This window comes from Amblyraja radiata, chromosome 21, assembly GCF_010909765.2.
Source record: "Amblyraja radiata isolate CabotCenter1 chromosome 21, sAmbRad1.1.pri, whole genome shotgun sequence".
NCBI classification, from domain to species: domain Eukaryota; kingdom Metazoa; phylum Chordata; class Chondrichthyes; order Rajiformes; family Rajidae; genus Amblyraja; species Amblyraja radiata.
Window position 1 is genome coordinate 13,288,827 of NC_045976.1, and position 24,875 is coordinate 13,313,701.

At 44.6% G+C, this 24,875-nt stretch overlaps 1 protein-coding gene across 3 annotated transcripts in view; it reads left to right on the top strand.

The window, feature by feature from the left end:
* The window catches only part of vwf (von Willebrand factor), an 82,645-nt gene extending 58,096 nt beyond the window's left edge, over positions 1-24,549 (top strand). For all 3 annotated transcript variants that reach the window (XM_033039593.1, XM_033039591.1, XM_033039592.1), the window contains 9 exons: positions 2,592-2,705; positions 3,713-3,896; positions 6,249-6,289; positions 7,597-7,710; positions 11,779-11,877; positions 13,713-13,841; positions 14,814-14,853; positions 16,831-16,934; positions 24,067-24,549. In XM_033039593.1, the coding sequence (XP_032895484.1) occupies positions 2,592-2,705; positions 3,713-3,896; positions 6,249-6,289; positions 7,597-7,710; positions 11,779-11,877; positions 13,713-13,841; positions 14,814-14,853; positions 16,831-16,934; positions 24,067-24,252 (1,011 nt within the window). In that variant the 3' untranslated portion in view covers positions 24,253-24,549. The remainder of the gene's footprint in view (positions 1-2,591; positions 2,706-3,712; positions 3,897-6,248; positions 6,290-7,596; positions 7,711-11,778; positions 11,878-13,712; positions 13,842-14,813; positions 14,854-16,830; positions 16,935-24,066) is intronic.
* Positions 24,550-24,875: the final 326 nt, after the last annotated feature.

Below are 24,875 nucleotides of genomic sequence, written 5' to 3' on the forward strand. Positions count from 1 at the left end.
AATGGACAAAGTCTTGTAGGAATTCAGCGGGTCAGTCAGCATCTGTGAACAGGTGACGTTTCAGGTCGGGACCTTTTCTTGGACTCCCATTCTGATCCACTGGGTGGTGCCAGCAATGTCTGCCTCGCCAACGGTCTGTCTGTGCCTTCCTTCTTTGTTGATTTTTTTGTATGTGTTAAATGTATGTTTTTGTGTTCTTTAGTTTGTTTTATGTGGGGGGGGGGGAAACTTTTTTTTGAATCTCTCACCTTGACGGAGATGCAAATTTTATCCATATCGTATCTCTGTCCGCATTGCGACCTAACATATAAGAGCTGGCGGTCTCTGCTGGAGACCGACTTTGGGAGGTCCAACCATGGGAGCTTCGATCGCCGGCTGCGGATGGATCAATTGCCACGACTGCGGATGGTTCTACTACCCCGATCTCGGGAGAATAAAGAGAGAAGAAGATTGGACTTTATTGCCTTCCATCGCAGTGAGGAATGTGGGGAACCTGCTGTGGTGGATGTTTATGTTAACTTTTATGTAGTTGTGTGTTTTGTAGCTTTTTGTTAGTATGGCTGTATGGTAATACGAGTTTCACTGTACCTTAATTGGTACACGTGACAATATACTGACCTTTGAACCTTTGAAGAAGGATCCTGACCTAAAACAGTGGCAATCTGAAGAAAGGCAATAGACAATAGACAATAGGTGCAGGAGTAGGCCAATCGGCCCATCAAGCCAGCACCATCATTCAATGTGATCATGGCTGATCATCCACAATCAGTACCCCGTTCCTGCCTTCTCCCCATATCCCCTGACTCAGCTCTCTTTAAGAGCCCTATGTAGCTCTCTCTTGAAAGTATCCAGAGAACCGGCCTCCACTGCCCTCTGAGGCAGAGAATTCCACAGACTCACAACTCTCTGTGTGAAAAATTGTTTCCTCATCTCCGTTCTAAATGGCTTACACCTTATTCTTAAACTGTGGCCCCTGGTTCTGGACTCCCCCAACATCGGGAACATGTTTCCTGCCTCTCACGTGTCCAATCCCTTAATAATCCTATATGTTTCAATAAGATATCCTCTCATCCTTCTAAATTCCAGAGTGTTCAAGCCCAGCCGCTCCATTCTCTCAGCATATGACAGTCCCGCCATTCCGGGAATTAACCTTGTGAACCTACGCTGCACTCCCTCAATAGCAAGAATGTCCTTCCTCAAATTTAGAAACAAGGAACTGCAGATGGTGGTTTACCAAAAATTGGCCACAAGTTGCTAGAGTAATTCAGCGGGTCAGGCAGCACCTCGACAACATGGATAAGATTTGTACTTCCACTGGTTTCAAAATATGTCAGGTTCCATGCAGGTGCCGACACCTAACCCTATCCCACCATCATCTCTCACAGCCCCTTCCTTCACTGTAGTTTGCCACTGCTGCAACAGAGCTGCCATTCCGTTGTGACTGCCAGAAACTTCCTCCAAATGAATAACTGAGAAATGATAGGAATTTTATTTGGGTCTCGGAGTGATTTAATGAGAATGATCAGGACCTCCAGACAGATCATGAATCCAATCATGAATACAAGATTTCTTTGGTTGGAAACTCTATATATATTAACACAATGCCAGTTAAAATGATCAAGTAGATACATCATTTGTTTGGTAATCTCTCTGCCCAAACTCAAGTAATCTCAATCCTTCTCTTTCATCAAAAGCAAATGTTGAAAAAAAATCAGTAGATTAGATTAGATTAGATTAGAATCTATAGATTAGAGTCAATAGATTAGATTGATCTGACCGATCACTAGTTTATAGAGTTCAACCCCATAGGAAAAATTGGACATACTTGGATTACTTTATCTGGAACGTCAGAGGTTGAGGGGAGACCATATAAAATGATAAGAGGCGTAGATAGGTTAAACAGTAAGACTTTTTTCTCAGGGTGTAAATGTCAAAGATTAGAGGGCACAGCTTTAAGGTAAGAGGGGGAAAGTTTAAAGAAGATGGGTAGTGCGAGTTTTTATACACAGAAGGTAGTGGGTGCGTGGAACGTGCGGCTGGGATTGCGGTGCTTGAGGTTTTTGGATAGGCACATGGATGTACAGGTAATGGGGGAATGTGGATCACGTGTAGGCAGGGGGGATTACTTCAACATGACATGCTGTGCTGCATGGACATCATGAGCTGAAGAACCTGTTCCTGTGCTGTAGTGTTCTACATTCTGTGTTCTATGTTTTAATGCCAGTCATGTGACCCATGGTTATTGCAGGCCGAGGAAGATCTCGGAATGATCCTAATGTTGATAACTCAGAATAAAAGGACGTACCTTTAGAAAGGAGGTGAGGGGGAATTTCTTTAGCCAGAGGGTGGTGAATCTGTGGAACTCATTACCACGGACGGCGGTGGAGCCCAAGTCATTGGGTATTTTTAAAGCGGAGATTGACAGGTTCGTGATTAGTAAGGGTGTCAAAGGTTATGGGGAGAAGGCAGGAGAATGGGGTTGAGAGGGAGAGATAGATCAGCCGTGATTGAATGGCGGAATAGACTCAACCGGCCGTATGGCCTAATTCTATCCCTATGACTTAATAAGCTTATGAACTTCTCATCCACAGGGATTCAGCTACAGGGAAGACAAAGATGCTTGCTGTGGAAGATGCAAAAAGGCAGTGTGTGAAGAACGTGTCTCTCAGAGAGGTGATGGAGATCCGGTCAACATTATCCATCTAGTGAGTGCATGAGGTCGTTACTTATATGTTACTTGTATGTTACACGGTGCGTAGAACATGTTCTACAACATGTTGAGACACCTAGACATGCCTGCACGCCTGCATCTCCATCTTCTGTGTTGAGATAACTTCTGTTCAGACATTTCAGCAGTGTTTTGATTGTGACGTTACAGCATGCCGGCACCTCTAAAAATGTGCACATTCTTATTTTATTTTTCAGAAAGGTTAAACGTATGTTTATTAATGATGCATACTGACACCTTATAGTCTACAAAAAGAACACTGCATTAAGTTATCCCTTTACAATCTTGTCTGAGGAGGCAAATTCCAAACAAATCACTATTTTGGGTTATTGTTTAAGAAAGAACTGCAAATGCTGGAAAAATCGAAGGTAGACAAAAATGCTGGAAAGGCTGCATCTATGGAGAGAAGGAATAGGCGACGTTTCGGGTCGAGACCCTTCTTCAACATCAGTCTGAAGAAGGGTTTCGACCCAAAATGTCGGCTATTCCTTCTCTCCATAGATGCTGCCTCACCTGCTGAGTTTCTCCAGCATTTTTATCTACCTACTATTTTGGAATAGATTATTTTGGTCATAATTTGACTTTGCTTATGTTGGTATGAAATAAATATCCGTTAAAAGTATTCAGGGAACATCTTTTAGTTTAGTTTTAGTTTTAGAGATACAGCAAGGAAACACCAAGTCCACGCTGACCAGAGATCACTCGCTCACACAAGTTCCATCCTACGCACTGGGAACAATTTGCAGAAGCCAATTAAACTACACACTCGCGCGTGTTTGGAGTGTGGGTGGAAGCCGGAGCACCCGGAGAAAACCCACAGAGAGAATGTACAAACTCTGTACAGCCATGCACTCGAGGTCAGGATTGAACCCGTGTCTCTGGCACTGTGAGGCAGCGGCTCCACCCGCTGCGCCACTGCGTTGCACTCTGTCAGCACTTGCACCTTATGTCAGTGAAGGTTAAAGTCTTGTTGTTGTCCTGCAGGCTGGCGATCAGTGGACATCCTCAACAAACCCCTGCATCATGCAGGAGTGCTTGGAAGTCAACGGCGAGGTGGTTTTACATGAAAGGAATAAGTCGTGCTCACACATTGACGTGCCAAAGTGTCCTCTTGGCTATGAGCTGCATTGTGAACGCTTCCTCAACTGCTGCCCGCTGTGCCAGTGTGGTGAGTCTTACAACATTCCTTCTAGACTTTTATGACACACAACCTTCATGATCAAAACTAGACACGGGTGACCCTCCATGTCCAGCGGGTAGAACAGTGGTGCAGCGGTAGAGTTGCTGCCTCACAGCGCCAGAGACCCAGGTTCGATCCTGACTATGGGTTCTGTCTGGATGGAGTTGGTACTTTCTCCCTGTGACCATGTGGGTTTCCTCTGGGTGCTCAGGTTTCCTCCCACATCCCATATACAGGCGGAAGAGATCAGTTTAACTTGGTATCAGGATCAGCACAAACATTGTGGGCTGAAGGGCATGTTTCTGTGCTGTATTCTTATATGTTCAATAAATTAAAACACAAACAAATACAATGCAGAAGTGAAAACAAAGCCCAAAGTGTAATCAAGGCAGTTCACAGTTGAGAGTTTAGTTGGAGTTTGTAATTAGTTCAGATTTGGGTTCCTTTCCACTGATGCTTCAGTTTTGTAAATGCTATGATCTTATGCCCATAAGTCAAAGGAGTAGAACTAGGCCATTCGGCCCAGCGAGGCTGCTCCACTTTATATCATGGTTGATCTAACATTCCCTCGCTAACACATTCTCCTGCCTTCTCCCTGTAACCTTTGACACCCTTACTAATCAAGAATCTGTCAATCTCCGCTTTAAAAATCCCTAATGACGGTCTCCATGGTAGTCTGAGGCAATGAATTCCACAGATTCACCACCCTCTGGATAAATAAATTCCTCCTCATCTCCATTCTAAATGTACGTCCCTTGATCTGGGGCTCTGCCCTCTGGTCCTTGACTCTCCCCACTAGTGGAAACATCCTCTCCACATCCACTCTATCCAAGCCCTTCACTATTTGGTATGTTGCAATTATGCCTCCACTCATCCTTCTAAACTGCAGCGAGCAGATGCCCAGTGCCGTCAAACGCTTATCATAAGTTAACCTGGTCATCCCTGGGATCATTCTCATTGACCCCAGCATAGCATCCCTCAGTGGCCATACACCACAGTTCCTGAAGAGGCTTCCAGGAAGACTCCAGCAACGTTCATCACCTCAACCCGCTCTTCCTCTTCCCGCCTCTGTTTTCCCCAAACTTTTTTGGAGAGAATCCTTCAGCACAGGGATGCACTTTGTGAGCCTCGGCAGATGACATGTTTGGCAGCTGCCTGCCTCAGACGTATGCACTGATGATGAAACACACAGGTCCGGTTATCACACTCTGACAGGGAAACAAACCACCAGAACAATTTCTTAAAGCCTGGATGTCTCATCCTTGTGATGACCCAGTTTGTTCTCGATGCTACAGTAGAACTATATTTATCCCAGGAGGGAAATTGATCTGCCAACAGTCGTAAAATACAACACAAGTACATGAAACATGAAATTAAAGTGACAAGTGGAAAGAATTGGAAATGTGCATAGATTTGGGGAGGGAGAGGGTGGGGAGGGGAGTTAGTCTACCCCATGACAGAAGGGGGAGGAGTTGTATAGTTTGATAACCACAGGTAAGAAGGATCTCCTGTGGCATTCCGTATTGCATCTTGGTGGAACCAGTCGACTGCTGAAGGTACTCCGCAGGTTGACCAGTGTGTCATGGAGGGGGTGAGCTTTACTGTCCAAGATGCTCTGCAATTTGAAGAGAATCTTCCCCTCCAAGGCCACCTCCCGTAAATCCAACTCCACCCTCTATAATGAAGCTAGATGTAGACACAAGGAACTGCAGATGCTGGTATATTAAAAAAAAAAAAAGGCACAACATGCTGGAGTACTCAGTGGGTCAGGCAGCATTTTCTGAGAACATGGACAGGTGACATACAGCATAAAACAGGCCCTTCGGCCCTACTTGCCCACACCGACCAAGATGCCCCATCTAAACTAGTCCCACCTGCTCCTGCTTGGCCCATATCCTTCTAAACATTTCCTATCCATGTACATGTCCAAATGTTTTTTTTAATGCTGTTCAGACTCGTAAAGGGTCCTGACCCAAAACATCGCCTATCCAAGTTCTCCAGAGATGTTGCCTGACCCGCTGAGTTACTCCAGCACTTTGTGTCTATAATGAAGCTCTCAGACCTATACAAGGTTATGTTGCAGCAATTGAAAACTGCACCTCCCCCTCCCCCCCTTGAATGGTTCCCTACCCTGTCTTATAATTATAGTGTCAAAATTAGAAACACAAAATAATGAAAAGGATTAATTGCAAATCAAGACTCCCCCATCCAGGATATTATAGTGTTAATTATGAATGTTTAAATTGGTCTGTGCATAAAAGTCACAGTTTAAATTTTGGGATGATATGGATATCACACGGATATGTGAATCAATACTATTGATCAATTTTTATTCTCCAGTTCCAGGAAATGTTTGCTTGCTAAATGGATCCGTCATTGGGGTAAGCAAATGGCTTGTTCGATCATTTTATTTAACGTTGTGCTGTTGTACACAATACAATAATTGTTCTGCTTCTGAAAGAAAACTTATGTGGTGCAGCGGTAGAGTTGCTGACCTACAGTGCCAGGGACCCAGGCTCGATGCAGACTATGGGTGCTATCGGTACAGAGTTTATATGTTTTCACCGTGACCACGTGGTTTTCTCCGGGTGCTCCGGTTTCCTCCAACGTGCAGGATTATGGGTTCATTGTAAATCTGTAAAGTGCCCCTAAAGTGTAGTATAGATAGAACTGGTGTATGGGTGATTGCTTGCTAGCTCGGACACAGTGGGCCGAAGGGCATGTTTCCACATTGTATCTATAACCAAATCTAAACTAAAAATAAAGGGGTTTAAGTATGAGTCTCAACAGAGAAAGATGAGTGAAGAGGTAAATCAGACGGCATGAATCATGAGTAAAGAGTGTATCATTGTCAACAAAACAATAACATTCTTACTTCCTGCAGCTTAACAGGCCTATAATAGCACACAGATAAATATATAATAATTAATAAAACAATAGAGTTTAAACATAATACCAGGTGACCATAATAGAACAGATGCCAAAGTCCCTTGTGCTAACACAGGCATGGTCCAGAGGAGATCATGATTGTTGAGATTTAGTTTTAGAGGTACAGCAGGGAAACAGGTCCTCACTCCGCTGAGTTCACACCAGCCATCACTCACCTGTACACACTGGTTCTATGCTATCCCATCTTCTCATCCACTCCCTACACACTAGTGTCAATTTACAGAGGGCCAATTAACCTACAAACCTGCACGTCTTTGGGATGTGGGACGGAACCTGAGCACCCAGAGAAAACCCACGGGGTCACAGGGAGAACGTGGAAACTCCACACACAGACAATACCCGAGGTCAGGATTGAACCCTTTATGAGGCAGCGGCTCTGCCCGCTGCAACACTGCTGCCCCTAGTGTATACTGCTGCAAGTTTAAATATCATTTATAGCTAACTTTCCACCCAGTAAATCTTCACGGCATACACTGCACGGAACTTCGCATGCATCCAGGTGGGGCACATACGTATCTCACAGCCTTCTGTCTTTTCATCTCTAGCCTTTGTCCACCCATGTACCAACCAAACAACCCCCTTACCTGTATCTAGGTGGACACAGGGATGAGAGGGAAGGGGGGGAGGTTAGGGGGGAGGGGGGTGTTTGTTGGTTAGTTACCTAGTATTGCTTGCACCTCTGCTTGACTGTTTCGTATTAAATATTGTCGGTGAACAAAGTTATTTGTTTTTTTTCTAGGTGGGGGAATCTCTGAAGGTTGATGACTGCACTGAGTGTCAATGTACAGTCAAACAGGATAAACTGACGTACGCTCTCCGGTGTAGCACCGTGCGATGTACAGGGTGCCCTGAAGTAAGATCACATGTCTATGTTCATTACTATTAATGATTGCAGAATTGAATGAGATGGGGTCAGGCAAAGGGGAGCCAAATTCAACCGGCTCATTGATGGAACGGCTAACACGTTAACGTATTTGGCCATTTACCAAGGTACCAAGGAACATTATCTATCTGGTATCATCAGATCCTTTCATTTTCTTAATTTAAAAACAATGTCAGATTTAATATTCAATTATTGGCAGAAACAGTATATGGCAAGTTTATCTCTGAATGTGCTCGAAATAAGAAAAACGTCACTGTCCCAATACCAACACATGGACATGAAGCCAACATTCTCCTACTTCACACACCACCATTCTCCTCCGCCACCAAACACAGGAACAGCTTCTTCCCCGCTGTTATCAGGCTTCTGAACGGTCTGTCCAATTCAACTCTAAGCCATTGCGGACATTGGACATTGTCTCTGGAACTGATGCGCTACAATGCTGAGAACTATATTCTGCACTCTGTATCTTACCCTTTGCTCTACCTATTTTTGATTTGATTGTATTTATGCATTGCGTATCTGATCTGTTTGCATTGTATGCAATACAAAGCTTTTCACTGTACCTCAGTACACATGACAATAATTAACCTTAACCTGAACCTTCATGAAACAATTACCCACTTGTTAAACTTTGACCTGGCAGGCATTTCGATCATTACCAATAGCAGAGAAACGGGAATGACTGAATTGAAAAAGGATCAACAGACAGTGATCTCTCAATATTAAATTTGAAGCTATTTTATTAGTTAAATGCTGAGTAATGTTGTGGTCAATAGTGTTAAATGCATAGGAGAATATTACATGGAACAGTGCAGCACATGAACAGGCCCTTCGGCCCACAATGTGTGTGCCAAACATGATGACATGATACTGGCAATCTCCATGACTCTATGTCTCCTCTGCCTACACATGATCCATATCCCTCTATTCTCTGCATATCCATGTTTAATGGATTTAGACAATATACAATAGGTGCAGGAGTAGGCCATTAGACCCTTCGAGCCAGCACCGCCATTCAATGTGATCATGGCTAATCATCTCCAATCAGTACCCCGTTCCTGCCTTCTCCCCATATCCCCTGACTTTCTTTAAGAGCCCTATCTAGCTCTCTCTTTAAAGTATCCAGAGAACTGGCCTCCACTGCCCTCAGAGGCAGAGAATTCCACACTCACAACTCTCAGTGTGAAAAAGTGTTTCCTCATCTCCGTTCTAAATGGCTTACCCCTTATTCTTGAACTGTGGCCCCTGGTTCTGGACTCCCCCAACATCGGGAACATGTTTCCTGCCTCTAGCGTGTCCAAACCCTTAATAATCCTATGTTTCAATAAGATTCCCTCTCATCCTTCTAAATTCCAGAGTATACAAGCCCAGCCGCTCCATTCTCTCAGCATATGACAGTCCCGCCATCCCGGGAATTAATCTTGTAAACATACGCTGCACTCCCTCAATAGCAAGAATGTTCTTCCTCAAATTAGGGGATCAAAACTGCACACCATACTGCAGGTGTGGTCTCACTGGGGCCCTGTACAACTGCAGAAGGTCCTCTTTGCTCCTATACTCAACTTCTCTTGTTATGAAGGCCAACATGCCATTTACTTTCTTCACTGCCTGCTGTGCCTACATGCTTACTTTCATTGACTGATGAACAAGGACCCCCAGATCCCGTTGTACTTCCCCTTTTCCCAACTTGACGCCATTTAGATAATAATGCCTTCCTGTTTTTGCTACCAAAGTGGATAACCTCACATTTATACACATTAAACTGCATCTGCCATGCATCTTCCCACTCACCCAGCCTGTCCAAGTCACCCTACATTTTCATAGCATCCTCCTCACAGTTCATCTGCCACCCAACTTTGTGTTATCTGCAAATTTGCTAATGTTACTGAATCCCTTCAACTAAATCATTGATGTAGCTGTGGTCCCAGCACCGAGCCTTTGTTAATGGGATGAAACTGCAGGCGGAGTGTTCCATAAATAGCTGGTACTTTTACAAAAAGTTAATGCCCGCACCCAAAGATGAAGACTCATGGTACATCTGAATAAAGATGTTGCAGATTCAGGGAATGGAGGAATGTGAATCACGTGCAGGCAGAGGAGATTCGTGTATCTCGGCATCATGAAGGGCCTGTTCCTGTGCTGCACTGTGCATGGGGCGGAAATCCTGGGGGGGGACGAGTGGTGGGGGACGATCCCCCCATTTTTTGTTGTCCGGATTTTAAAACTCCGTGAAAAAAAAGCTGTTAAAAATCTCTGCTTCCCGCGAGACAGTGAGGGTGGGACTGATGATCGAGGGCGCCGATAGGGCTAGAGAGAGATGTCGGTCAACAGGCAGTAGAGGGGGGGGGAGGGGGCGGGACATGATGATTCAGCGTGATGACTGGAGGAGGGAAGTGTCGGTCCGAGGCAGACATAGGGGGGGGGGGGGGGGGACTGAGGATAGAGCGCGGTGATTGGAGGAGGGAGACGTCCTGGTGGAGCAAAGATCAGGGCGGAGCTTGAATCGGCCCGTTCGCGGGGCTTTTCATCGCCCAGCCCGGCGCGGCTTAAAATCGACCTCGGGATCTTCCACCGCCCCGTGGTCGAATTGATGCGTCGAGGCGATCGACACTCCCGATGTTGAAGCCCCCCTCGAACGGGCCGATTGAAGCCCCACGATTCGGGGCGGACGATTGGCTGCTGTTGCTGGGGTTTGGAGTCGGTCACCAACTAGGTCAGTTGCCGATGTTACCGGCCATAAGGCCCGCTGGCCGAAACCTCGCGTGTGTGTGCGCGGGCACGGCCGCCAAGAAATTGCGTCATTCCCCAAGTTTTGACAGCGATTTCTGTGCCTGCTATGTTCGATGCTCTACATCTTTTCTCTGAATACATGGCAACATTAATAACATGTCCTTCCAACCAACCTTACTCCAAATTGTACTTCAACTCCTGCGTGCTCACCTATAGTGCAAGTGTAAGGGGTTTATTATAACAGTAAGTGAACATGTTGATAGTATGCAGGAGTTTAAGGGTGCATTTTATGGTTAATTCTCCACACACGTTACATAGGCTGGTGTGAGCACGTGTTAGGTATTCAGTTTCATGAGCTCCTGTCATAGCCCCAGTAATCTTCACTCCATTACAAGTGATTGATCAAAGGTTTCCCTTTGATTAACACCAACAAATATGCATTATGTATGGATGGATTCTAAAGCCCCATCAGCGTGCTCTGGAGAGTAAGGAATGTGGAGCATAATGCCCGTAGTTTTGGAATGCGTGAAATGTGGACCAAGTCACGTTTTTACAATGTTCAGGCTTTTTACATAGTTTTATGTTACTTGTAAAACATTTCGTCTGTTACTTAATTAGAGCCATACAGCGTAGAAACAGGCTCTTTGGCTCAACTTGCCCACGCCAACCAACATGCTCCATCCACCTTAGTCCCATCCTCCCGCGCTTGGCCCATAGCCCTCTAAACCTGTCCTATTCATGTACCTGTCCAATATATTAAAAAAGTTATGATAGTACCTGCCTCAACTACCCTCCTCCAGCAGCTTGTTCCATAAACCCACCAACCTGTAAAAATGTTGCCCCTCGTGTTTTTATTAAATATTTCCTTCCTCACCTTAAGCCTATGTCCTCTGGGTAAGAGTCTCTGTGCATTGAGTTGATCTTTTCCCCTCATGATCTTGCACGCCTCTATAAGATCAGCCCTCAATCCTCCTGAATTTCTAGGAATAAAGTCCTAGCATGCCCAGCCAAAGATAGACACAAAATGCTGCAGTAACTCAGTGGGACAGGCAGTATCTCTGGAGAGAAGGAATGGGTGACGTTTTGGGTCGAGACCCTTCTTACTCCAGCATTTTGTGTCTATCTTCAGTTTAAACCAGCATCTGCAGTTCCTTCCTACACAGTTAGCCTGCCCAGCCTCTCCCTATAGCTCTGGCACACAACATGCCATTGGTGATTGGTAATATTCGTGATCAAGGGTAATTAACGTTGCAAAGAAAATGTCTGCATTTTTTAAAGACTTTTGTTATTTGCTCTTTGTTCCAGGGATTCATCAGGAAAAAAGAAAGTGGTTCTTGCTGTGGGAAATGCATAGCCACAATGTGCATGATCCATCTGACGAATGGGACAGTGCTCAAGTTGAAGGTTGGTGCTGACACACATAGTGTAGATACTGAGTTGAGCAAACACCTCATACACTTGGGAAAACACTTGGATCAGAGGTGTCACTTTCAGTTCGGAGTCAGGGAATCATAGATTCAAAGGTACACAAAAATGCTGGAGAAACTCAGCGGGTGCAGCAGCATCTATGGAACGAAGGAAATAGGTAACGTTTCAGGCCGAAACCCTTCTTCAGACTCAACCCTCATACTTCATAGATTCAACCCTCTCTCTGTCCGAGATAGCACAGTCCAGATTGACACTGCCGGGTAATGGTTAGGTGGTTATCATTGTAGGAGATGTGCACTTTCAGAAGATTTGTTCAAACTAAGTGGGCAGCACGGTGAAACAACAGTAGAGATGCTGCTTTACAGCACCAGAGACCCGGGTTCGATCCTGACCACGGGTGCTTGTCTGTACAGAGTTTGTACATTCTCCCCGTGACCTGCGTGGGTTTTCTCCGAGCTCTTCGGTTTCCTCCCACACTCCAAAGACATACAGGTCTGTTGGTTAACTGGCTTGGTATAAATGTAAAAATGGTCCCTCGTGTGTGTGTAGGATAGTGTTAATGTGTGGGGATCGCTGGTTGATGCGGACTTGGTGATCCCAATGGGCCAGTATCTCTAAACTAAACTAAATTAAACGGGTCTGTATCTCTAAACTAAACTAAACTGAAAAAGACGAGTGTTTAGGATATTATGTTCGGTTTTGGGCACGCAGCTCTAGGAAGGATGTGATTATTCTGGAAAGAGTGCAGAGAAGACTCATGAGGATGTTGCCAGGACTCGAGGACCTGAGCTATAGGGAGAGGTTTGGCAGGCTAGGACGTTAGTCCTTGGACCGCAGGAGGCTGAGGGGTGATCTTATAGAGGTGTATAAAATCATGAGGGGAATACACAATCTTTAACCTAGAGTAGGGGAATCAAGAAGCAGAAAACATAGGCTCATGGTGAGAGGGGAAAGATTTAATAGGAACCCAAGGGGTGGTGGGTATATGGAACGAGCTGCTAGAGGAGGTAGTTGAGTCAGGTACCATAAAGACATTTAAAATACATTTGGACAGGTACATGGATAAGAAAGGTTTAGAGGGATATGGACCATGGGCCTAGTGTATTTTGGTTAGCATGGGCAAGTTGGGCTAAGTTAGACACAAAATGTTGGAATAACTCAGCGGGACAGGCAGCATCTCTGCAGAGAGGGCATGGGTGATGTTTCGGGTCCAGACCCTTCTTCTGAAGAAACGTCGCCCATTCCTTCTCTCCAGTGATGCTGCCTGTCCCGCTGAGTTACTCCAGCATTTAAACCAGCATCTGCAGTTCTTTCCTACACAGTTGGGCCTGGGTGTCTGTTTCTGTGCTGTATGACTCTTTCTATGATTCTAGTTATCATTATGGGAGGAGCAGTTTTTCAGAAGAAATGGTAAAACTCAGTGTAGCTCAGTCTGCACTCTCTGGTACACATATGTTCCCAAAGCATGATTCAAAATGGATATGAATAGCCCGGTGAATATATAGTTCTCATTTAATATAAATAAAAACAGACCACTTAATCACTCCTGGTATTACTTGTTGTGGGATTTTGTTGTGTGCAAGTTACAGGTCTCATTCCTGTAATGACTATACTTCAAAAAGTACTTAGCTGGCAATAACAAGACATTATGCTAAACGGCCCCATAAAATGTTATTTTCTGTTTTTGACAGACACTTTTGACAGACATTCGTCAACATTCACTGTTTAAATTGGAGGAAATGTGCATTTTAGTCGTATCAACGGGAGATTGTAACAACTATGCATTTAAAGAGAGCACTTTATTTCAACAGGCGGATGAGAAGGTGCAAGATAACTGTGACTTGTACAGATGCAAAGTGAGTGAAACTGGAGATTTTGTGTCAGAGAAGCGAATAACAGTCTGCATGTCGTTCGATGAGCAAGAATGCAGAAATGGAGGGGTAAGTGACTCAAGGGGCTCAATGCCTTCAAATGACTAACTTTGGTCTAGGACCGTCCGTGGGACTGGAAGCGTGCAATGTTCGAGTTGTTCAAACCTCACGACAATCGCTGCAGAGGCTTAGATCCACGGATCACTGTCGATCGTTCATCCAGGAGACCTCTCTCCCAATAGTTTCTGGAAGAATCCAAGGATTCTCCCTCCTGGTCGGAAGCAGAATCCACAGGTTTGTTGACATTTGCACAAAGAAGTGTTGAGTCGAAACACAAAGTGCTGGAGGAACTCAGCACATCAGACATCATCTGTAGAATGGATTTGATCTGAATCGTCGTCTGTCCATTCCCACCACAGATGTTGCCTGACCCGCTGAGTTCCTCCAGCACTTTGTGTTTTCCTCATGTCTCCAGTATCTGTTGTTCCTTATATCTACACAATGACGTGGTTCCTGACATCAGACTCAATCCTCCAGTGTTGACTAATTTGGCAGTTGACCTTATGTATTAGGGAAATAACAGATTTGCAGGGAGAGGTTTGCTGTTTCCTAGCATGAATGGAGTCTTTATTCTATGGATAATTTTCCTACTCTCCAAAGACGTACAGGTTTGTAGGTTAATTGGCTTTGCTTTAAAAATTTGTAAATTTACCATAGTGTGTAGGATAGCACTAAAGTACGGCGTGATCGCTGGTCAGCGCGGACTCAGTGGGCCGAAGGGCCTATTTCCATTCTGTATCTCTAAACTAAACCACAGATTTCTGTTCTAAACAGTAATCAAAACTGCAGGAAATACTTAGCAAGTTGGTCAGCATCTGTGGAGAGAGAAACAAGAGTTATGTTTCACCTTTGTGACTTATCGTCAGAACCATAGATTTGAGAGTTCTAACATCAAACTTAATTTGCCATCATATGCTTTCAAATGAAGCTAATAGTAAAAGAGAACTCTAAAGTGTGTTATTTACTTCTCTTGGCCTGCAGGGTGAGATCGTACCTGTGGAAAACAGCTGCTGCTTTACCTGTGAGTATCCATGCTGTGGCTCTGTAGTTGTGATGTCTTGTTGCTATTAGCTGCATATCCACATGTACTGAGCAATCAATACCCTTTAGGTTGCAGGTTAATGGTGAGTTGAGGTTTTACTCTGAGGACAGAGAATTGGGGGATAGGAGTCTTCATTACAATGGGGGATATTACAGGAAGAGGAAAGAAATTTGTATTGAGGTCACAGAGTCACACAGCATGGAAACAGGCCCTTTGGCCCAATTCGTCCATGCTGACCAAGATGCCCCATCCACACGAGGGGCGGTGCAGTGGTGCAGCAGTAGAGTTGCAGCCTCGCAGCGCCAAAGACCTGGGTTTAATCCTGACTACGGTTGCTGCTTGTACGGAGTTTGTACCTTCTCCATGGGTTTTCTCTGAGTGCTCCGGTTTTCTCCCCCATTCCAAAGACATGCAGGTTTATTGCCCCTAGCGTGTAGGATAGAACTTGTAAACTGGTGATCATTGGTCAGCGCATACTTGTTGGGCCGAAAGGCATGTTTCAAAGCTGTATCTCCAAACTAAAACCAGTCCCACCTGCCCATGTTTAGCCCATATCCCTTTAAACATTTCCTATCCTCTAAACCTTTCCTATTGAAGGTCCTCAAGATTACAGAGAATTATGTTAAAATAACTACTTCCCGATCATTTTTGCTACTTGGCAATTTGGAAACAAGACAAAATGCTTGAAAAAGCCAAAACATTTGGGTAACAAGGTCAATTAAAAGACAAAAGAAAGGTGATTTAACATTTGAGGTTCAGATGTGAAAATTTAGTCTTCAAACCGTTGTTGAATTGGGATCAATTAATATTCTTTAAATGATTTTAGATGAGGATTACGAAAGGACAACCGATAGCAAAGGTTAGAGTTGGATTAGCCATGGTGCCGCGGTTGAGAATGCCAGTGCACAGACTGCTTTAATACTGAAACAATCTACTGGCCTAGGGGAGAAGGAGCCTGCAGGTGGAGCTACTCTGGTGGAATTTCAAGATGCTACTGTTAATCTCAGCAAAGTGAAAGGCAAATACTCCCAAAATCCCATGTTTGAGGGTGTTCCAGGGCTTCATTCATCTTTCCCAATTATATGCCATTAAACTGGAAAGAGTATAAAGAATATTCATGAGGATGTTGCCAGGGCTTGAGCTCTAGGGAGAGGTTGGGCAGGCTAGGAATGTATTATTAGCAGAAGGATTGGTGGGTGATCTTATAGAAGTGCATAAAATCTGAGGGGAATAGATAGGATGAATGCACAATGTATTTTACCCAGGCTAATTTAATAGGAACCTGAGAGGCAACTTTTTTACTCGTGGGGTGGTGGGTATATGGAACGAACTGCCAGAGGAGGTAGTTGAAGCAGGTAGGATAATAGCATTTAAAAGACATTCGGTCAGGTACGTGGCTAGCAAAGGTTCGGACGGATATGGGCCAAACACAGCCACTTGTGAGTAGCTTAGATGGGTAACTTGGTTGGCACGGATGAGCTGGGCTGAAGGGTCGATTTACTTGATGTATGACTCTATTAGGCCTGTTTGGAACTCCTGTCAGGCAAGAGTTGGTGTGTGTTCATTTCCTGGTCTTGCCCAGACAGTCATGGAGAAAGTGAATGGACTTTACGCATTGGTTAGACGTTGCCTTTGAAACACTGGGATCATTTTTTGTTGCCTTTCTTGAGTAGTGTTTCACTCTGTACGCGGTGTAATAACCCTCCAGTTTTCCATTCCCATTCCCAAAGAATACTGAGATATGATGATGAGAATGGGTCTGACTCTCCAAATGTGTCAGCGATCCCATCCATAGCAAGGCACAAGTCTACACCTTTCGATGATACTATGTCATGTGCAAAATCTGACTTCCTATGTCCTGATGAATATTACATGCTAAAATAAGAATAAAAATGACTGTATTCACTGATTATCTGACAGGATTGATTTTAAGATACTTCATATTTTTGTGTTCAGGCAAATACAAGTCAGAACAGTGCAAGAAATTAACTCGTGTGATTAAAAAGATTACCCAGGATGACTGTACAACTGAAGGGGAGACTGATATCCATTATTGTGAGGTACTGCTTACCACGTGATTTACCAATGTTTTTATTCATTGTTGAGCATTTCCCCTGTTGGCTCTGCAGTGGAAACGGAACTGGAACTGAAACTGGAATGCCAGATGTAGGGCTGGGTACGCAGCCAGTAAAACGAATCGTAACTATCTTAAAGGTTTCACCCTCCCAACTTCCCTCCCCTTCCTAGAAGTATCGAATCCCTCGTTCCTTCCACCACAACCAGGCATGTTGTGGGCGGCACGTACAGCTGCTGCCCTACAGCATCAGAGATCTGGGTTCGATCCTGACCATGGTTGCTGTCTGTACGGACTTTGCTTGTTCTCACTGTGTCCGCGTGGGATTTCTCCGGGCGCTCCGGTTTCCTCCCTCATTACAAAGACGTGCAGGTTCATGGGTTAATTGACTTCTGTAAATTATTCCTTGCTTGTAAGATAGAACTAGTCTATGGATGATCGATGGTCGGCACGGACTCGCTGGTCCGAAGGGCCTCTTTCCATGCTGTGTCTTTCAATCAATCAAAGCAAAGTGAACATTAATAGAACTCTGGATTTCCCTGAGGAAAGTTGGAAACCACCTCAGATCATTAGGTGTCGTCTCAAGGAACTGCAGATGCTGGTTTACAAAAAAGACACAAAGTGCTGGAGTAACTCAGTGAATCAGGGGGCACCTCAGGAGAACGTGGGTGGGTGGCGTTTTGGGTCGGGACCCTTCTTCAGACTGAACATTAGATAGTCATAGTAAAGAGGATTTTCACCGGCGGAGGTGAATTCTCCAAGGCTCATTCTTTGTGTTTGTGGAATTCCTGTTGCTAATGATGTTCTATTACCCCATCTGTTAGCAGGTCCCGGTAATGGGACTGTCTTTTTCGATTCCCCATCAAACATTTGATAACGTGCATGGGGTTTATTAAACCTCTGAAACACAACCAGTTTCTCATCAACATGAAAGCACAGAACAATTTAGCTATAATTGAGTTTTATTCGAATAGCCAAACCTCCTTCAGTAATTAAATTCAAGCACCAGAATAGTCTGCTCATTCTCTGCCCAGGATGGCTTAATTGGAAGAGACTGCAAGGGTATTAAGTCCACGCCTAGATTTAATGCAATATTCATACACAGTAATTTAGTCCTCAGTTCTATTAGGTTTGCACACAGCCGTTGTGATGGAGGGTTGTGTAGGAAGGAACTGCAGATGCTGGTTTACACCGAGGATAGTTACAAAATGCTGGAGTAACTCAGCGGGAGAGGCAGCATCTCTGATTGAGGATTGCTCTGCTTGCGAATGCCATGTCCAAAGAGTCTTTGTGGGTCGCTGATGAGTACCTGTTAGAGGGAAGAGATAGCAAGGGACACCAATCATGTGCCATTACACTATGCCTTCACATACAGTACTGGTCACCCCATTACAGGAAGGATTGGAGGCTTTGGAGAGGGTGACAGGAGATTTACCAGAATGCTGCCTAGATTAGAGGATTTCAGCTACAAGGGGAGGATGGATAGACTTGGATTGATTTCTCTGGAATGTCGGAGTTTGAGGAGAGCCTTCACAGAAGTGTATACAGCTATGAGAGGCATAGATAGGGTAGACAGTCAGAACCTTTCTCCCAGGCTGGAAATGTTCAACACTAGAGGGGGCAGAGCTATACGGTGAAGGAGAAAGTTTAATGAAGGTGTGCAGGTCAAGTTTTTTACACAAAGGATGGTGGGTGTCAGGAAGGAATAGCCAGGGGTGGTGGTGGAGGCAGATACGATAGTTGTGTTTTAGATAGGCACATGGACATGCAGGGAATAGAGGGATATGGATGATGAGCAGGCAGTTGAGATCAGTTTAACTTGCCATCATGTTCTGCACAAACATTGTGGGCCTAAGGGTCTGTTCCTGTGCTGTGCTGTTCTCCCCTCCACACCGCTACACCTCCGTGTGAAATGATCACATATTCCATTTATATCTGGAGAGTTGACCAATACATTACCAATTGATTTATAGCATAGCATTCATCAGCAAAAAGACTTGGGTTCAATTCATATCCACCTGGGTAAGGTGGGTGATGTCAATGGTTGGCCTGCTACAATGGCTTGCAAAAGTTTTCATACCCCTTGAACTTTTCCACATTTTGTCACGTTACAACCACAAACGTAAATGTATTTTATTGGGATTTTATGTGATAGACCAACATAAAGTGGCGCATAATTGTGAAGTGGAAGGAAAATGATACATGGTTTTCAAATTTTTTTACAAATAAAAAACTGAAAAGTGTGGCGTGCAAAAGTATTCAGCCCCCTTTACTCTGATACCCCTAAATAAAATCCAGTGCAACCAATTGCCTTCAGAAGTCACCTAATTAGTAAATAGAGTCCACTTGTGTGTAATCTAATCTCAGTATAAATACAGCTGTTCTGTGAAGGCCTCAGAGGTTTGTTAGAGAACATTAGTGAACAAACAGCATCATGAAGCCCAAGGAACACACCAGACAGGTCAGGGATAAAGTTGTGGAGAAGTTTAAAGCAGGGTTAGGTTATAAAAAAATATCCCAAGCTTTGAACATCTCACGGAGCACTGTTCAATCCATCATCCGAAAATGGCACAACTGCAAACCTACCAAGACATGGCGGCCAAGCTGGCCATCCGCGAGTCACGGCGCCAGACGGTGGAGGGCTCTACCCGAGCCAGCTGCCTGCCCCTTTTCCGGGGTTACGTCCGTGCCCGGGTGGGATTAGAAAGGGAATCCGCCTTGTCTGCGGGCACCCTGAGGGAGTTCCGGGACCGCTGGGCTCCGCAAGGTGTTGAATGTATCCTCAATAAGGATTGTATCATAGTTGTGTAGTAGTTTATTACATGTTTGTATTGTATTATGGTGGTGGGTTCTGGCTTGTTTTATTGTAGTGTATATTATTTTTTAATAATTGAATACATTTATTTAAATTAAAAAAAAAAAAATAAATAAAAAAAAGACATGGCCGTCCACCTAAACTGACAGGCCGGGCAAGGAGAGCATTGATCAGATAAGCAGCCAAGAGGCCCATGGTAACTCTGGAGGAGCTGCAGAGATCCACAGCTCAGGTGGGAGAATCTGTCCACAGGACAACTATTAGTCGTGCACTCCATAAATCGGGCCTTTATGGAAGAGTGGCAAGAAGAAAGCCATTGTTGAAAAAAAGCCATAAGAAGTCCCGTTTGCAGTTTGCCACAAGCCATGTGGGGGACACAGCAAACATGTGGAGGCTCTGGTCAGATGAGACCAAAATTGAAGTTTTTGGCCTAAATGCAAAACGCTATGTGTGGTGGAAAACTAACACTGCACATCACCCTGAACACACCATCCCCACTGTGAAACGTGGTGGTGGCAGCATCATGCTGTGGGGATGCTTTTCTTCAGCAGGGACAGGGAAGCTGGTCAGAGTTGATGGGAAGATGGATGGAGCCAAATGCAGGGCAATCTTGGAAGAAAACCTGTTAGAGTCTGCAAAAGACTTGAGACTGGGGCGGAGGTTCACCTTCCAGCAGGACAACGACCCTAAACATACAGCCAGAGCTACAATGGAATGGTTTAGATCAAAGCATATTCATGTGTTAGAATGGCCCAGTCAAAGTCCAGACCTAAATCCAATTGAGAATCTCTGGCAAGACTTGAAAATTGCTGTTCACAGATGCTCTCCATCCAATCTGACTGAGCTTGAGCTATTTTGCAAAGAAGAATGGGCAAAAATTTCAGTCTCTAGATGTGCAAAGCTGGTAGAGACATACCCCAAAAGACTTGCAGCTGTAATTGCAGCGAAAGGTGGTTCTACAAAGTATTGACTCGGGGGCTGAATACTTTTGCACGCCACACTTTTCAGTTTTTTATTTGTAAAAAAATTTGAAAACCATTTATCATTTTCCTTCCACTTCACAATTATGCACCACTTTGTGTTGGTCTATCACATAAAATCCCAATAAAATACATTTACGTTTGTGGTTGTAACGTGACAAAATGTGGAAAAGTTCAAGGGGTATGAAAACTTTTGCAAGCCACTGTATAAGCTAGGGTACTGTCCCATTCACCTCTAACCCATTACAGACATTGGACTTTGTCTCTGGAACTGGTGTGCTACAATGCTGAGAGCTATATTCTGTATCTTCCCCTTTGCTCTACCTGTTGTTCTTGAGTTTGACTTGATTGTATTTATGTATTATCAAATCAGTTAGGATAGTACAATACAAAGCTTTTCCTTGTATCCCGGTACACACACATATGTAAACCACTTTTGCTCTCTATTAGCATGTTATACATTTCTTTTGGATACCATGAGCGTTCTTAATTTTTCACGAATTGTTTAAAGTAAAACTTCTGTGGCTAAAAACATTTTGGTGATTTCAGTCTCAGAACAATTTCAACACTATTCTCCAAGCATCAATGCAATACGACCCACATACATTAAAGTGCCTCAAAGTTGCTTCAAATCACTGCTTCACCTTGGGGTATGTCGGTACTTTAAATAAAAACTCCCAAGTGTGTAATTATTAGCACGACTTGTGTCTGCTACGCAATTTGCTGCCTGATCATTCAAACCCATATATTGCCACATTATTGTATTGGTGTCTTGTCACTGTCTGCAATACCACACCTTGCCAGCGAGGGGCACCACACATGGGAAATGCAATGGCAAAACTGGATCTGTTCAATATTTCATAAAACTATTTAAACATCTTACCACACTCATACATACGGAACACCTGCAAGCTCACACACGTATTTACTAGAAGCCCCAGCACTATTGGATTCCAAAGACCTGCACAATTACAGGTTAATTGGTTTCTGTAATTTGCCCTTAGTGTGAAGGATGTGAAACAGGAATAGCGTAGAACTAGTGTGAATGGCTGATCATTGGTCAGTGTGAACTCAATGGGCCGAAGGGCCTGTTTCCACACTGTGTCTAAAACTATGGAAGAAAACACAAAGTGCTGGAGTAATCGCATTGTTTGAAGCGATTTGATCTTTCCCCTGCACGGAGAACCCGACCTTTTCCTTGTCGGGTCTCCGTTGTCGTTGGGGCTGAGCAACGTGGAGCGACCTCCAGCAGGAACGACCTGGGGCTCCAGTCGCGGAGCTGCTGACCTACTCACCATCGTAGAGCTGGCCGAGTTCGGAGCGGGAGGAGCGGTGGTGGCGCACTGCTGCGACCGGACACCCGGAGATTCGGAGGCTCCAACCGCAGGTCTGGTGGACAGTAATACCAGGAGCCCGCGGGTCCCTGCTGGGAGACCGCTTTTCGGGGCTTCCGCAACGGCGACTTCTCCCGCCCGAGTTGCGGGGTTGAAGAGTACCTGGAGCGGGGCCTTACATCACCGCCCCGCGCGGCTTGGAATGGCTGCGGGACTTTGCTAGCGCCCGCCGGGGGCTCCAACACCAAGACCCGGAGCGTGGCCTTGCATCACCCGGCGCGGCGTTAATGGCCGCGGGACAATTACCATCGCCCGCCGGGGGCTTTGACTCTGACATCGGGAGAAGAATGGGGAGTGCAGGGGAGAGATAAGTTTTTGCCTTCCATCACAGCGAGGAGGAGATGCGCTGTGATGGATGTCTGTGTAAATTGTGTTGTGTCTTGGGTCTTTTTCTTGTGTGTATGACTGCAGAAACAACATTTCATTTGAACCTCAATGAGGTTCAAATGACAAATAAAATTGTATTGTATTGTATTGATGTTTGATATTCCAGAGCAAATTATCCCAGTTTACACAACCTCTCCCAGTGGATATTACCCATGAATCCAGAATGCAGAAACAAGGAACTGCAGATGCTGGTTAATACCTGGCAAAGTGCTTGAATAATTTAGCGGGTCAGGCAGTATATCTGTAGAACATTGATAGGTGACGTTTCGGGTCGAGACCTTTCCTCGGACTGATGTAGCACTTGGTGCGACTAATTTCCTCCCTCTCCACTTTCAGTAATTGTTTGTTCTCATCTGTCTATGTTCTATGTTATCAGTGCTCTGCGCTTTGATACTGTGGTGGTTCCATTACCATGTGGAGTGATCTTTGTGTACCTTCTGTCTAATGGGCAAAGTTGACTTGTAATACTGTAAATGGAACCTGTTCCTTACCTGTGGATATTCTGTATGTTCACACTTCACTCAGTTTTTAGACTCTTGGGGAAACAGGGGTTGTGGGGATTGGCTGTGGCTTGATACCCAGGGTTGGCAACAATTCTGTTGAATGGCGAACAAGTTTAATTTTCCTCACAGTCTCCTCCTGCTTCTGATTTCTTACTTCTGCCGTCAGCTCAGCTGGGAACACTCCTGTGCCTCTCATCCCTTGCACCATCAAATACAACTCAATAATCTTAAATATCAATTCACCAGAAACATTGTGGAGAGTTCAATGTGATTACAAAATGACAAAATGGGATTCTGTCCCAACAATATCAAATCCCTAAACATTGCAGTTGTTCAGTTGGTGATAGAATATAGAACAGGAAAGGAACAGGCCCTTCGACCCACAACATCTGTGCTGAACATGATGACAAGTTAAACTAATCTTCTCTGTCTACACTTGATCCACATACCTCCATTCCCAGCACCTCCATGTACCTATCTAAAAGCCTCTTAAATGCCACTAGCGTATCTGCCTCCACCACCACCCCTAGCAGCAGATTTAAAGCACCCACCACTCTCTGTGTACAAAAACCTGCAATGGACATCTTTAAACGTTGCCCCTTTCTCCTTCATGCTACACCCTCTGGTGTTGGGCATTTTCAACCTGGGACAGAGGTTCTGACTGTCTACTCTATCTATGCCTCTCATAATCTTATCTTCTTCTATCAGGCAAATCATATAGAAGTGTGAAAACACACACCACCAAATTCATGGAACAGTTTTTCCCAGCTGTGATCAGGCAACTGAGTCATCCTATCACAACCAGAGAGCAGTGCTGAACTACTATCTACCTCTTTGATGTCCCTCAGACTATCCTCGACTGGACTTTTACTTGCACTAAACGTTATTCCCTTGTAATGTTTCTATACACGCCAACTGAATTGATTGTAATCATGCATTGTCTTTCTGCTGACTGGTTGGCATGCAACAAACGTTTTTCACTGTACCGAGGTACACGTGACAATAAACTAAACTGAGCTGAACTACTTTTGTGTTTCAGGGCCACTGTCTGAGTAGCCATGCCTACTCCTTGCAGATGAAGGAGTTTGAAAAGGAATGTACCTGCTGTGCAGCAACAGCATCTGCTCCCGTCTTCGTGCCTCTGAGATGTTCAAATGGGACTGTGCTGCAGCACAGAGTTATTGACATGCAGGAGTGTGGCTGTGTGGCCCATCGATGTGAATGAACGGAGTGAAACTTGTCGACGCCACCAACCAATCTTACCTGCTGAGCCAGAAATTGTATTATGTCAAGTTCAGGATTGAATTCTCAGTTTCCTCGCTTCTTCACAAACAGTAATATCCAACTTAATGCTCAGCTTCTGTTGAGCCGACCCTCACTGCAGATGTGAGCAATAGCAAATTCTTGTTTTGTTGCTGCAATAACTGTTCTGAATCAATGTCCGACCGACAATATAAACTGCACTGGTTTCAGATTTACACAAATTAATAAATAAAGTTCCAATGTAGGCTTAAGCCACAAACTGTCATCTGTGGAGCTTATTTTGTTGTTAAGCGAGCTTATGATTTAATTTTTTTTTTTCAAAATGTACTTTATTCGAGAAATAAATATATCCAATACATGATCCTTACAGGACTCCCTGCAACATTCTAGGAGGCTATACATACATTCAATACTGTTTATACAAATTCCACTAATTTATCCCCCACCCTTGCCACTCTTGTGGCCCACTGACGTGGAATCCCTTCCCTTATTTTGAGGGGCGTCTCCACCATGTCCAGCAGCGGAAGGGCCCTAGACTGTGGTCCTCCCCCACCGAGCCTTGGCGTTGGCTGCACCAAGCTTCAG